Source organism: Nicotiana sylvestris, chromosome 1 (assembly GCF_000393655.2).
Source record: "Nicotiana sylvestris chromosome 1, ASM39365v2, whole genome shotgun sequence".
In the NCBI taxonomy this organism is placed as follows: domain Eukaryota; kingdom Viridiplantae; phylum Streptophyta; class Magnoliopsida; order Solanales; family Solanaceae; genus Nicotiana; species Nicotiana sylvestris.
Genome location: NC_091057.1, coordinates 7,728,730 through 7,743,865, shown reverse-complemented (window position 1 = coordinate 7,743,865; position 15,136 = coordinate 7,728,730). Strand labels below are relative to the sequence as shown.

General features: G+C 42.1%; 1 protein-coding gene across 1 annotated transcript; it reads right to left on the bottom strand.

The window, feature by feature from the left end:
* Positions 1–1,044: 1,044 nt before the first annotated feature.
* Positions 1,045–1,700, bottom strand: LOC138889766 (uncharacterized). Its single transcript, XM_070173104.1, has 2 exons — positions 1,588–1,700; positions 1,045–1,408 (listed from the first exon to the last, which is right to left on the bottom strand). The coding sequence occupies exons 1-2, from the start codon at positions 1,698–1,700 to the stop codon at positions 1,045–1,047; spliced, it is 477 nt and encodes a 158-aa protein (XP_070029205.1).
* Between the last annotated feature and the right edge of the window lie 13,436 nt (positions 1,701–15,136).

The following is a 15,136-nucleotide window of genomic DNA, read 5'->3' as shown; positions in this document are numbered from 1 at the left end:
CTTTAGTCAAAATGTTACCAAGTGTCTTGTTAAAAGTTTCAGCAAGGCCATTGGCAGGTGCATTAAACATTGAAGACTTATGTTGTTTGAAACAGAACTTCTCGCATAGACTCTTCACGAGCTTGTTGTCAAATGGCGTTCCATTATCAGTGATTATGTATCTTGGTATGTCGTACCTAAAAATTATATATGACTTGATAAAATTGACAACAATTTCCTTTTTCACCTCCCTTAGTGGAACAACTTCCGCCCATTTAAAGAAGTAGTCCATAGCGGCCAATATGTACATATGTCCCTTTGATGACTTTGGAAGTGGTCCAACAATGTCAAGTCCCCATGTATCAAAAGTCCATGAAACTACAGTTGGGTGAAGAGGCTCTGGAGGTTGGTGGATGTAGTTGGTATGAAATTGACATGCTTGACATCTTTTGGCATGATCCATGCAATCCTTCACCATTGTCGCACATTAGTAGCCCATACTCTTGATGCGAAAATGGAGCTTGGGACCAGATTGGTGTTTTCCACAAGAGCCAGAATGTGCTTCCTCCATCGCTTGGCAGGATTCTTCTTTGTCAAGACATTGCACGAATAGTAAATTAAAAGAGCGGCGAAACAATGTCCCCTTATAGAAGATGAATCGTGGTGCTCTTCGTTTGATGTCTATTCTTTGTCGCGGATCTTCAGGTAACTTTCCATGTTCAAAGTACTCTATCTGTGGTTGCCTCCGATCTTCTTCTTCAATCACTCGAACAGACGTATGATGGCTTTCACTGATTTGAAGATCCAAAAGTCTTGGAATAACCCCTCGATGACACACATATACCTTTTTTGACTCACTCTCCAAGTGTCATCGTCGTGGCCAAGTTAGCCAAAGCATCAGCCTTGCGATTTTCTTCTCTTGGGATGTGGTTTAAGAACACTCGGTCGAATTTTTCAAGTAAATCAGAAGCGTATTCAATCTAATGACAGTAGATCTTCCTTCTTTACCTCGTAACTCCCAAAAAGTTGGTTGATGATCAGTTTAGAGTCGCCGTAGATCTCCAACTATAGAATCTTCATTTCTAATGCCATTTTGAGATCGACGATCAAAGCTTGGTACTCTGTGACATTGTTGGAGAATGTTTCAATTAAAACAAAGGAGAATGGCAAGACTTGTCTTTCTGGAGAGATCAACACCACACCTGTCCCCGCACCATTACGACGTGCAAATCCATCAAAAAACATTGTCCATGGTGGAAACTCTTCGATGAACAAAATGCCTTCATCTGGAAACTTATCCAAAAGCTCCCATTCCGTCAGAAGAGGGTGATCAGCTAGAAAATTGGCTAGTGCTTGTCCTTTCACAGCTTTTTGAGGTGTGTATGTGACCTCATATTGGTTAAACAATATGGACCATCTTGCTAGGCGTCTAGAAAGAATAGGTCAAGTCATCACGAATTTCACGGGATCTGCTCGAGAGATGAGTTTGATGATGTATTCTTCAAAATAATGCCTTAGCTTCTTTATCACATAAAGTAACGCTAGGCATATTTTCTCACCAGGTGTATAGTTCATATCAGCTCCATCAGAGTTCGGCTAAGGTAGTACAAGGCTTGTTCCTTTCCGTCCTCATTCTCTTGAGAAAGTAGTGCTCCAAGTGAACGTTCTTGTGCCGCGATGTAGAGTATCAATGGCTTCCCAAGCATTGGCACCCCTAACATAGGTGGATTCAACAAGTATGTTTTGATTCTTTCAAAAGCATTTTGACATGAATGATCACAATGAAAAGGGACATCCTTTCTCAATATATGATTGAAGGGTTGACATCGTCCGACTAGATTAGAGATGAACCTCCGAATGAAAGCTAAGTTTCCTTGGAGACTTCAAAGCTCTCTCAAGTTCTTTGGCCTGGGCATTTTCTGAATGGCATCAATCTTTGCAGGATCAACTTCAATTAGACGATGACAAACAATGAAGCCATGAAACTTTCCTGAGGTAACTCCAAATGCACACTTGAGTGGATTCATCTTCGGGTCGAATTTTCTTAACCTTTTCAAAAACATTTCGAAGGTCCTCAAGGTGGTAACTCCTACTCTTCATCTTCACTACCAAGTCATCGACATAGCATTCAACCCTCTTATGAAGCATGTCATCAAAGATGTTTGCATCGCGCGTTGGTAGGCGGCACTAGCATTCTTCAGACCAAAGGGCATCACTTTGTAGTAATATATCCGTTTTGGACTTCAGAAAGCAGTACACTCTTCATCTTTTGGAGACATTCTGATTTGATTGTATCCAGAGGACCCATCCATGAATGGCATAGCTTCATGCCCTGTTGTAGCATCAACCATGAGTTCAATAATTGGTAGCGGGAAGTCATCTTTTGGACATGCCTTGTATAGGTCTCGAAAGTCAACACAAACACGTATTTGAGCATTCTTCTTCTTCTTATTGACAGGTACAATATTCAATATCCATGATGGGTACTTCACCTCTCGAATAAATCCCGCCTTGATGAGTTTGTTGACTTTGACTTCAATTTGTGATACAAGCTTGGGTCGAAATATACGTTGTGACTGCTTCACAGGGCGTGCTCCACTTTTGATCCCTAAATGATGGACAGTTACCTTAGGACTAAGTCTAGGCATTTCTTTGTATGACCAAGAGAAGACATCTTTGTACTCGGTCAACAACATGGAGTATTCCTCCTCCTCTTGCGGCGTAAAAATTGCACTAATGAAGGTGAGGCATGGATCTTTCGGAGTACCTAAATTGAGTTCCTTTAGATCATCCACAACTGATTGCCTGTCGTCTTCTAGTTGAGGGGGAGCCTCATGTACTTTATCATCAATGTTAAGGCATGGGCTATCTTCCACAGTTATGTGATAGGATGTTTCCACGAAGTCTGACTTTTGTCTTTGACTTCCTTGGATGGTCGACATGGCTTCTTTCTCTTTGTTTGCTTCTTTACGAGGCTGACAAGTGTAAACAATGGTTCTCCTTTGCACCTTCAGCGGACCATCTGTGGATATTGGCAAAATAGACTTCCTCTTCATACGCAATAGGAAAGCACTATAGATTTCTTTGTCAGCAACAACTTCAAAATGATCCCGCTCCTCATGGACTTGCTCCTTATGTTTTGACATTATCTTTCTAGATGGCGACTTCCTGGTGGTCCCTAGGATACAAAAGACAAAGGCCTTTGAGGTAGTGGAAACTTCTTTTAGATGTTTGGAAGATACACGTTCAACTTTGTGACTTAGCCTTTCAAACACCGAGGCCGGATGGGTTGAGCCTCCAATGCGATCTAATACTGACGACCGTTGTTTTATTTTCTTTCTCTTAACTTCATTATTCTCCTCTACCAAGGTGTGTTGTGATGAAGCTATATCTTTGCTTCTCTTTGATGAAATTTGTAGAGACTCTGCCAAACTGAACCCCAACCCAATCTTTGGAGTGGCAACGTAGTGCCCTTGCATTCTCAACTTACTTTGGGACTCATTGAGCCCATGTATCTTTTCACCAATGACTTCGTCTTTGAGTTCTCCTAGTTGTGATGGATTGGAGAATTCATAAGAAGACTTTTCAACCAGTATGAAGGCCTTAGGATCATAATGCCCTTTTATTTTATCAGCTTGGAGATTGCCTTTAGAAGACTCAAAAGTAACGAATGGGATTTGTGCAACTGGGACAGTCATATGCTCCTTCAAATGTTGGATATCTTTGTGACTCATTTGCTTCTTTGGAGTACTTTCCTGTGGCAAGGGTTTGCCTTTCTTTCGACACTCACATGGAATATAGCAAAAAACGAGAAGCTCATCAATCTTTGTCTGTATGTCACCTTCAAATGATAATAGCTTAATGGAGACTTCTTCCATTCCCTTTTTAGGCAGCTTGGTGGTAGTCCATTGAGCCTCATTTTCCTCTTCTTACTTGACATCAGCTTCGTCATCTAATGATGGTTTCTTCACTTTCGGTTGACAAGAATCTAGGTAGAATTTTGCGTCTGCAAAGTATGACTCCGTCTTAGCGAAAGGCTTGATACCCGCATCAATTTTGACTATCTCACCATCTCTTCTGTACTTCAGACATTGATGCAAAGTAGATGATACTACCCCATTGTCACACCTCCTTTTTGCGCGCCTGCCCCGAAGGGTTAAATGCGCGAGGGGAGTTTTTCTAATTTAAGTGACAATATTCAAAATGGGATTATTTATTTAATTCAGAGTCGCCACTTGGGAAAGGTTTGGCTTTTGGTGTCCCAAGTCACCGGTTTATCTTGAATCCCAAATCGAGGAAATTTTCAACTTTTCCAAATGAAGTCTGCGAACCAGAAATTCTAAGTAAGGAATTCTGTTGACCCGAGAGAAGGTGTTAGGCACCCTCGAATCCCGTGGTTCTAGCACGGTCGCTTAAATTGTTATAATAGCTAATTATCTGATTTAAATACATGTTGTGACTTATGTTCTTTTATTGAATTTAAAACCGCTTTTATTATTATCATTTATTTTTATAGAATTGCAACATCGTGAAAATGCATCTCGAACCACGTCATAATCAATGCACCCGTAGTTGTTAACACATTTCGACTCCGTTGAGATTTGGATTTGGGTCACATCAATGTGCACCCGAATTTAGGAATGTAATTTAATTAAGTCGCGCTTAAAGAGTCTAACGCGTTATTATCTTTGGGGAAGGCAGTGAAAATCACTAAATAGTCCATCCCAAATTCTAAGTATTTATTATGATCAATTATTGAGGGCCCCGCAATTTGCATTTTTATTTGGCGAGGCTCGTCTCATTTATTTCTTTTTTAAAAGGGTGAACCTATGACGACTACATTTTCTGTTATGTTTGTCTCTAAAATGAATGAGAGAAAATCCTAACTAGTTACAAGCTTAAAAGAGACCTACCATATTAAACGCTAGATTGAGGCGCACATTTACTGAAAGGAACATTACTAGAAATTATAAACAAAATCGAGAACGATAAAAAATAATATATCCGAACATGATTAATTATCTTATAGCTAGATTAACTCCTCACAATTATGTGAACAAACAAATAATCGTCCGCGACTATTAGTGCTGAGATTAACCTTTATTATTAATGCTCATTTGGGAGTTTATTTGATCCAAGCGCCAGACCATCTTACCCAACTCATGCCTATTAAATTAGTGTTTCTCAACACTGTTGCGTCATTTCGTGCTTCAAAAATAGGTAAAACCTACTGATCCTATTAATAGCTACTTTGTTTAAATGGTGGGCCGATGCCAATATCAGTTATTATCAAACCTATATCGAAGCAAGGAATCCAACAAGAGAGTTGGCATACATGGCTAACCCGTTAACGTAACACCATATGAGAATTTGTTTGGGATACGTTTTTCTTGAAATCAAATTGGACTGGATATAACAAGTTTGACAGTTAAAAGGCCCATACAGGAATACATACAGATGCTTGCCATGATTCTATGTTAACTGTCATCACTATATCAAACTAAATTGTTATGCACATGGAGATACATATGATCTAACAACATGCTATTTTGCAGTCCATCTCAGTTAGGATATGTATCAATTCATACAGAACAAATGCAGTTGGAATGAGCTTAAACAAATACAGGCTAACTATCATTCAAACTATTGTTATATCTTGAGCATGAGTACTGTGAAGCAAGCGACATTCATTTCTTTATTTCTACTTCAAACTTCAAGCTTTCAACAACACATGGTTTCAGAAGTATGTACCTGGAAGTGCTTACAATTGAAGAAGAAGAGAGGTCAGTAGAGTAACAGTGGCAACGAACAGCAGCAGTAACAAACAAGTAACAACAGAACAGGTTCCAGTGCAAGATGCAACTATAGCCGATGGAAAAAGTAGCAAAATGACAGCAACAAACAGTGGAGTAGAATCAAAACCCCAGATAGACCAAATCCAGAAACAAACCAATGAAACAAACAACCAGTAAACTCAGTTGGGACTTGGAAAAATCAATGTTGATCAAACAGATCGAAACAAGTGAAATCAAGACAGCAATGGGAAGCACAGTTTCTAATTTTTGTCTGTGTTCTTTATATCTCACCTCCTCTGTCTATATGTGTGTATCTCTCTGTATGTGTGTATATGTCTATCTCTGTATCCCTTTTCTATCTCTGGTCTTTTCTTTTTTTTTCCTGTCTGATTCCTCTCTATTTATAGCCTAGCCTCAGGCCATTTACAGCCTGTTAAACAAATCAAAACTCCCTCCATCTCTGTTGTTTTCCACTCAAACATTTAAAGGTAGAACCCCTCCCATGAGATTCCCTGACAACCCTTTTATCATCTTATTAAACCAAAACAAAGGTATGGGCAGCCTGAATATGCCCTGACAGCACATGCTGTCAAGTTATTTTAATCTCTAAAAAGGCCTTAATGCACATGCTGTCCACAAGTGCACATGCCATCAATTTAAACTGCAGCTACAAACCAATTCTTAAATTTTCTGATTCTAATACACCAACTATAAGTAGCTACACTCAATTCTCAATTATATTCAAACAAAGTTTCAGCAGGAAACAAATCAAATTGTTATCATTCAAACAGCTGAAACTAATCGACGACACGTATCGAATCGACTATACTAATTATAACATATATAATCAATAGCCAATGATCGGAATGGAATAGTATTGGACAAGAGGTTCAGGTTGCACTGTCAAAACAAAAATGAACCTGGGAACTAATTAATCGACCAATTTCAATTTCAGTCGATTGTACAGTTTACACACACACATTATCAGAAAATGAAGAAGGGCTTGACCAAATACAGAGGTCCGGGCAAGGTGGACAGAACAGTCGACAAAAAATTCAAAAATAAAAATCAACTAAACATTTGGGGCATATGAACAAACATTTAACTATAACAAACACATGAACTGATAAAGAAAAGGAAAGCAAAAATACCTTAAAGTCTTGAAAAATCAGCAAACCCTAGCTCGGATTTGAATCGACCTTTCTTGGGGTTGAACAGACTTTAATCGAAGTGTTCTCAACTGAGAACACTTCGATTAAGGTCCATTAGACCCTAATCTTCTGGTTCAAACGGACACAGATCGGACTCAAGAACTTCTAGGGTTCCTAAGGGCAGATTTGGGATTCAGGTTGTCCTGGTTGGATTCGGACCAAACCAAACCTGGTTTGGTCATGAGGGAGGTCCGGGGAGTGTCTAGAGTGAATCTAGGGTAGGTCGGTGTAGATTGAAGTTTTTGCTCGAATCTTCAAATGAAGATTTGAGAACGTAGGGGTTGATTCGAGGCAAAGGGATAACAGATCCATGTTCAGGGTGATGAGGTGGTCCTATGGTGTTAATGTGGTGGTCACCGGCGTCCTTGCCGCCGGGTTTATGGTGAGGGGAAAGGGGGAGGCTCTCGGGTTCCGTGGGGGTTTGGGTTAGGTGAGGGAGATGAAGACGAGGTAGGGCTGCTTGGATAGGGGGGCAGGGTACGAGAGGAAGGCTTATATATGGGGTGGATGGCTTGATCTTGGCCGTTAGATCAATCGAGATCAACGGCCTGGATCCAAAGGTTTAAACGAACGGTGTCGTTTGGTTTAGTATTGGGGTTAGGGTTGGTTCGGGTAACGGGTCGGGTAATGGGGTTATGGTGAGAGATCTGGACCGTTAGATCAATTTGGTTTGATGGCCGAGATGGATTGGCCTTGAAACGACGTAGTTTTGGTGTTAAACTACGTAGTTTTGGTGGCCTGGGAGATGGGCTACTTGGACCGGCTGCTTTTGGGCCTCATATTTAAAAACGAAAACGGGCCCAATCCGACTTTAAACCAATTTGCACCCTTTTCTTTTATTTTCTAATTTTTTAAAACACAAAACCTAATTAAAAAATGAAATTAAACAACCACTAATTAGTACTTAACACAATAATCACACACATATTAACATATTTAAATAGGTAAAAATCACACCATGGCGACAAATAGAATAAAAGATGCATTTTTTGTGATTTTCCTTTTAATAAGCGGATTACGGTTCAAACTACACACGACATATATTTTTTATATTTTGTTTGATAAAAATAAAAATGGACAAGATCACAAATAACTACCAAAAATGCCACGTAAATTCCAAAAATTGTACAGCAAGACCATTTGCTATTATTTTTATTTCTTTTGGAGTGATTGTCGCGTAAAACAAAAATCACGTGCTCACAGTTGCCCTTCTTTGTTCGAAAACATGAAGAGTTTTCGTGCAAAGATAAAGTGAGAGGATACGAGCGATTTTTGCCAATTGGAACACTCCGTGTGAAGCACATTTTTGAAAGATTTGACCGAATCTTCGCTTCAAAGATTTCCTACATATCCTGGGCTAAACAGGAATCAGGTCAATGTAGTTCGGGAAGCTTTGGTAGCTGGGACTACCATGGGATTGCAATGATTGTCATTACTGTTGTTGCTGTTGCCGCTGCTGCTTACCGACTCCCTTATTACAACCAAAGGAAAATTGAAACTGAACTAACTACGTATGCCTGTCAACCGCTAGTTACAAGATTCCTATCTATGATTCTTTTGCAACTTGATCTTGGGTCTTAGCTGATTCTGCTTGTAGACTTCGATCCGAATCTTGATGCTTGCAAGTTGTAGGCGCCTGTTTATTTCTGCGGCACTGAGTGAGACGGGATTGGTAGAACTCGGGACCTTGATCAAATCTTGGAGCGACCCGTCCTTCGTTTTTCCCAATATCTCATAACATCTTCTTTTTGTCTTTTCTTCTTTTCTTTATTCTGGGTTGAGACTCATCTCATGGGTCGTCTCGATCCGTGCATCTCGAGGTCAGACCTGCGGGGAAAAATAGACGAATGAAATTTTCTGTCCCAGTTTCACTAGGAAAATTTCATGAGTTAATTGCCAGGAAGTTTATAGAATTGATGAAGGGATTGGAAAATTTCAGTCAACAAAATGCAACTCTGAGGCTGGAGCCCTAATGTCGCCAAAGGTAAAAATGCTTAGTTCAGGGTTGGAGCCCTAATGCTGGCTAAGTGGAAAAAAGCCCAATTCAGGGTTGGAGCCCTAATGCTGGCTAACAGACAGATGCTTAGTTCAGGGTTGGGGCCCTAATGCTGGCTAAATGGAAAAAGTTCAGTTCAGGGTTGGAGCCCTAATGCTGACTAATATAGAATGCTCAGTTCAGGGTTGAAGCCCTAATGCTGGCTAAATGGAAAAAGTTTAGTTCCGGGTTGGAGCCCTAATGCTGACTAATAGACGATGCTCAGTTCAGGGTTGGAGCCCTAATGCTGGCTAAATGGAAAAAGTTCAGTTTAGGGTTGGGGCCCTAATGCTGACTAACAGACAATGCTCAGTTCAGGGTTGGAGCCCTAATGCTGGCTAAATGGAAAGAGTTCAGTTCAGGATTGGAGCCCTAATGCTGACTAACAGACAATGCTCAGTTCAGGGTTGGAGCCCTAATGCTGGCTAACAGACAATGCTCAGTTCAGGGTTGGAGCCCTAATGCTGGCTAAATGGAAAAAGTTCAGTTTAGGGTTGGATCCCTAATGCTGACTAACAGACAATGCTCAGTTCAGGGTTGGAGCCCTAATGCTGGCTAAATGGAAAAAGTTCAGTTCAGGGTTAGAGCCCTAATGCTGACTAACAGACAATGCTCAGTTCAGGGTTGGAGCCCTAATGCTGGCTAAATGGAAAAAGTTCAGTTCAGGGTTGGAGCCCTAATGCTGATTAACAGGCAATGCTCAGTTCAGGGTTGGAGCCCTAATGCTGGCTAAATGGAAAAGTTCAGTTCAGGGTTGGAGCCCTAATGCTGATTAAATGGAAAAAGTTCAGTTCAGGGTTGGAGCCCTAATGCTGACTAACATGCAATGCTCAGTTCAGGGTTGGAACCCTAATGCTGGCTAAATGGAAAGGTTCAGTTCAGGGTTGGATCCCTAATGCTGACTAAATGGAAAAAGTTTAGTTCATGGTTGGAGCCCTAATGCTGACTAACAGACAATGCTCAGTTCAGGGTTGGAGCCCTAATGCTGACTAACAGACAATGCTCAGTTCAGGGTTGGATCCCTAATGCTGGCTAAATGGAAAAAGTTCAGTTCAGGGTTGGAGCCCTAATGGTGACTAACAGGCAATGCTCAGTTTAGGGTTGGAGCCCTAATGCTGGCTAAATGAAAAAAGTTCAGTTCAGGGTTGGAGCCCTAATGCTGACTAAATAGAAAAAGTTCAGTTCAGGGTTGGAGCCCTAATGCTGACTAACAGCCAATGCTCAGTTCAGGGTTGGAGCCCTAATGCTGGCTAAATGGAAAAAGTTCAGTTCAGGGTTGGAGCCCTAATGCTGACTAACAGACAATGCTCAGTTTAGGGTTGGAGCCCTAATGCTGGCTAAATGGAAAAAGTTCAGTTTAGGGTTGGAGCCCTAATGCTGACTAACAGACAATGCTCAATTCAGGGTTGGAGCCCTAATGCTGGCTAAATGGAAAAAGTTCAGGGATACTAACTGACCCCTTTTTTTGAATTTTCTTGTTTTAGTAAAATGTAAAAGAGAATTTCGTGGAACCTTCCCTTTCGAGTGATTCCTTATTGCCAAACTGTTTCTTGCACTCATGTACTTTCTTCCTTGGGCGACACCTTCTTCTTGCACGGTTGTCTTGAATCATACCTATTTCAACTTTTCAAACAAAGAACAATTGTTAGCTCGGAAATGGCGGTTGGTTCGGTGACCTTGATTGTTCCAGTTGCTTTGTTGCGTTCTTATTTCTGTTGAGAAATTCTGCCATTGATTGGATTCAAATGGAGAAACCCTTTTAGACTGCTCAGGCTTGCATTTCCAGATTCTGTGATGATTTGCCTTGTAAGGCTTTGGTTTTTTTCATCCCATTTTGCTTGGGGATTTCAATGGGGATTTTATTGGGGGAGATTCTGCGGGGATTTGTACAAGGGGAAGCTCTGTGGGGATTTGTCTGAAAGCGGCTCTGTGGAGATTTTTTACAAAGCGGACTTGCTGGGGATTTGTTGGGGCAGGCTTGCTGGGGAATTTTACAAAGCGGATTTGCTGGGGATTTGTACAAAGGGAAAAACCTGTGGGGATTTTGCTGGGGTAGACTCTTTGGGGGATTTTTACAAAGGGAGGTTTTGTGGGGATTTTTTTACAAAGGGAAACCCTGTGGGGATCTGTACAAAGGGAAAACCTGTGGGGATTTTTTTTTGACTAAACTTCGAATGCAGTCGACATCATGATCCATCAGGTTTGGACAAACGTACCAACGGAGCGGGGTATTTTCCCTTGCGACCTATCCTTTCCAGTATCCTGCCACCTATCCTTTCCAGTATATCTGAAACTTAGGGTTAAAATGAAGGGGATTCAAAGAAAAGTAAAACAAAGAAACGGAGAAAGCAAATTTCAGAAAAGAAGTGTCCCTTTCGGGACAAAAAGGACTTATCTGAGGGAAACAATGCTGACTTTAAAATGGACATGACATGCTTTTTGGACTGGACACCTGACCTTCAATGAACTTGCATTTCCTCCCGAACCAAAATGGATTTGCGTTTCCAAACCGGTGGAACTTTGCCGAGACTTCCTGGGGTGGAGTCATCCTTTCGGCCAACAACGCCCTTTGCGGGTTTTCGCTAGTTGACCTCTCTCATTTCCCTCTTTGTTGTCACTTGATAGCACTCTTTGCGAGTTTTTACTAAACAAACTCTCTCATTTTGGTTTCTCTACTCCCGTCGCCTCACGGTGCCCGAAGGTTTTCACCGACGAGACTCTCTCATTTTATTTCTCTCAATTTAGAGTGTACCGGCCTCCATTCGTGACACTTCTTGGCTTCCCCCTACCTTTGGTAATTGATCCGAAGGGCTTGTGCTTGGTAAAGAAAAATAGATGATACTACGACTTCTAAGCCGTTTGACGTGCCCCGGTTTCAATTTCAAGGTAAATGGGATTTTATTGTTGGTGTGACTGAACCTCAGAGAGAGGTTGCCTACGTATCCTTTCGAAAACAAGTCAGACGTAGTTCAGGCCTCGATCAATGTTTTGTTTTGTTTGTTGTTGTTTTTTTTGGTTAAAACAAAGAAATGTAACCGGCTTAAAGGCTTGTAGAGAGAGTTGATAGTGTTTGGGGTAGTGGGAATAAAACCTTCATCATTTCAAATGTGTCAGGATCGCTGGGGTGTCACTCAGACATAGTATCTTTTGACTGCATCCGCATTCACTGCTGTTTCGGGATCATTTCCTTCAATATCACCTAGGTACAATGCTCATCTCGGCAGTATCTTCCTGATGATGTATGGGCCTTTCCAGTTTGGAGCAAATTTCCCTTTCGCTTCCTGGTGATGTGGAAGAATGCGCCTCAGTACCAGTTGACCCACTTCGAAATTCCTGGGCCGGACTTTCTTATTGTAAGAACGAGCCATTCTTTGTTGGTACAACTGCCTGTGACAAACCGCAGCCATTCGTTTTTCGTCAATCAACGTCAACTGCTCCAATCGAGTCTTAACCCACTCGCTGTCTTCAATTTCTGCTTCGACAATGGTTCGAAGCGAAGGAATTTCCACCTCTGCTGGTATCACAGACTCAGTCTCATAAACCAAAAGATAGGGGGTTGCCCCCACTGATGTGCGTACAGTAGTGCGATATCCCAACAATGCAAAGGGTAACTGTTCATGCCACTGTCGGGAACTCTGGATCGTTTTCCTCAAAATCTTCTTGATGTTCTTGTTTGCTGCTTCTACAGCGCCATTGGCCTTGGGCCGATAAGGAGTAGAATTCCTATGCGTTATTTTGAACTGCTCGCATACATCTCCCATCAAGTGACTATTCAGGTTTGCTGCGTTATCTGTGATGATAGTTGCAGGAATACCGAAACGACAGATAAGATTTGAATGTACAAAATCCACTACAGCGTTTTTAGTGACCGACTTGAGAGTGACAGCCTCTACCCATTTTGTGAAGTAGTCGATGGCAACCAGTATAAATCTATGTCCATTTGAGGCCTTCGGCTCGATCGGGCCAATGACGTCCATGCCCCAGGCGACAAATGGCCAAGGTGCAGACATGGGATGCAATTCCGTGGGAGGTGCATGAATCAAAACGTCGTGTACCTGACACTGATGACACTTCCGAACGAAGCTAAAGCAGTCCTTTTCCATGGTTATCCAGTAATAGCCTGCTCGAAGGATTTTCTTTGCTAAAACATACCCGTTCATGTGAGGTCCGCACACTCCTGCGTGTACTTCGTGCATGATCTTTTTCGCCTCCTCGGCGTCAACACATCTTAGTAGATTGAGGTCCGGGGTCCTCTTGTACAACAACTCGCCGCTCAAAAAGAAACCACTTGCATGCCGCCTAATGGTTCTCTTTTGATCTCTGGTAGAATGCTCGGGGTATTCTTGTGTCTTCTAAAACCTCTTGATATCACGGTACCATGGTTGTGTACTCGATCTTGTCTCGATTGCGTTGCAGTAACCGTGTCTTTCCCTGATTTGGATCTCCAAGGGATCGACGTGGGCGTTGCATGGGTAAGGTAGCATCGAAGCCAAGGTAGCAAGTGCATCTGCTAGTTCATTGTGGCATCACGGGATATACCTGAACTCTATTGATTTAAAACGCTTGCCGAGATCCTCCACGTGCTGTCAGTAAGGGATAAGCTTAACATCCCGAGTTTCCCATTCACCTTGGGCTTGCCAGATAATCAGGTCAGAGTCTCCCATAATCAGTAAGTCTTCGACATCCTGATCGATCGGCATATGCATGCCCATGATGCAGGCTTGATACTCAGCTGTATTGTTCGTGCAAAAGAAACGCAGTCTAGCTGTGGCAGGATAATGCTGACCGGGGGGCGAAATCAAAATTGCCCCGATTCCTACACCTTTGGCGTTTACGGCTCCATCAAAGAACATCTTCCAAACATGGGCATTTTTCGAGACCACTTCTACGGTGTTTATTTCTTCGTCCAGAAAATAAGTGCTCAATGGTTGGTATTCATCATCAACCGGGTTTTCAGCCAAATGATCGGCAAACGCCTAGGCTTTCATTGCCGTGCGGGTGACATAGACTATGTCGAATTCAGTAAGCAAGATTTGCCACTTGGCCAGTCTTCCAGTAGGCATTGGTTTCTGAAATATATACTTCAAAGGATCCAGCCTGCTTATGAGGAAAGTAGTGTGAGCTTGGAGATAATGTCTCAGCTTTTGAGCAACCCACGTTAGAGCGTAACACGTTCTTTCTAACAGAGTATACTTGGCCTCGTAGCTGGTGAATTTCTTGCTCAAGTAGTAGATCGCTTGTTCTTTCTTTCTGGTTATGTCATGTTGCCCGAGGACGCAACCGAAAGTATTTTCCAAGACTGTCAGATACAAGAACAGTGGTCTCCCTGGCTCTGGCGGGACCAAGACTGGTGGATTTGAAAGATATTCTTTGACTTTGTCAAAAGCTTCTTGACACTCAGCCGTCCATCTGATCGCCGCATCTTTCCTCAATAGCTTAAATATGGGCTCACACGTGCTCGTCAGCTGGGCAATGAATCGACTGATATAGTTTAACCTGCCCAACAAACTCATCACGTCTTTCTTCGTTCTTGGGGCAGGTAGATCTCTGATAGATTTTATCTTTGTTGGATCTAATTCGATACCTCTCCTGCTTACTATGAAGCCCAAAAGCTTGCCCGATGGGACTCCGAAAGCACATTTGGCTGGGTTCAGCTTCAAGTCGTACTTCCTCAGTCTCTCGAAGAACTTCCTCAAGTCTTGGATGTGATTATCCTGCGTCCTGGACTTGACTATCACGTCGTCCACATACACCTCTATTTCTTGATGCATCATGTCATGAAAAATGGCAGTCATGGCCCTCATGTAAGTTGCCCCAGCATTCTTCAGACCAAATGGCATAACCCGATAACAGTAAGTACCCCAAGGTGTAGTGAAATCCGTCTTCTCGGTGTCTTCTTCATCCATCAATACCTGATGATACTCAGCGTAGCAATCTAGGAAAGATTGTATCTCATGTTTGGCGCAATTATCAACAAGGATGTGGATGTTGGGCAGTGGGAAGTTGTCTTTGGGACTCGCTCTATTCAGGTCTCGATAATCCACACATACCCGAGTCTTCCCATCTTTTTTAGGTACTGGAACTACGTTCGCCAACCATGTTGTATACTGGACTAC

Excerpts from the sequence above, each read along its gene's own strand:
- LOC138889766 (XM_070173104.1), bottom strand. The coding sequence starts at position 1,700 with ATGTTAGGGGTGCCAATGCTTGGGAAGCCATTGATACTCTACATCGCG. Across the intron at positions 1,409-1,587 it reads GACGGAAAGGAACAAGCCTT|ACGCCTAGCAAGATGGTCCA; the intron begins GTACTACCTTAG and ends TATTCTTTCTAG.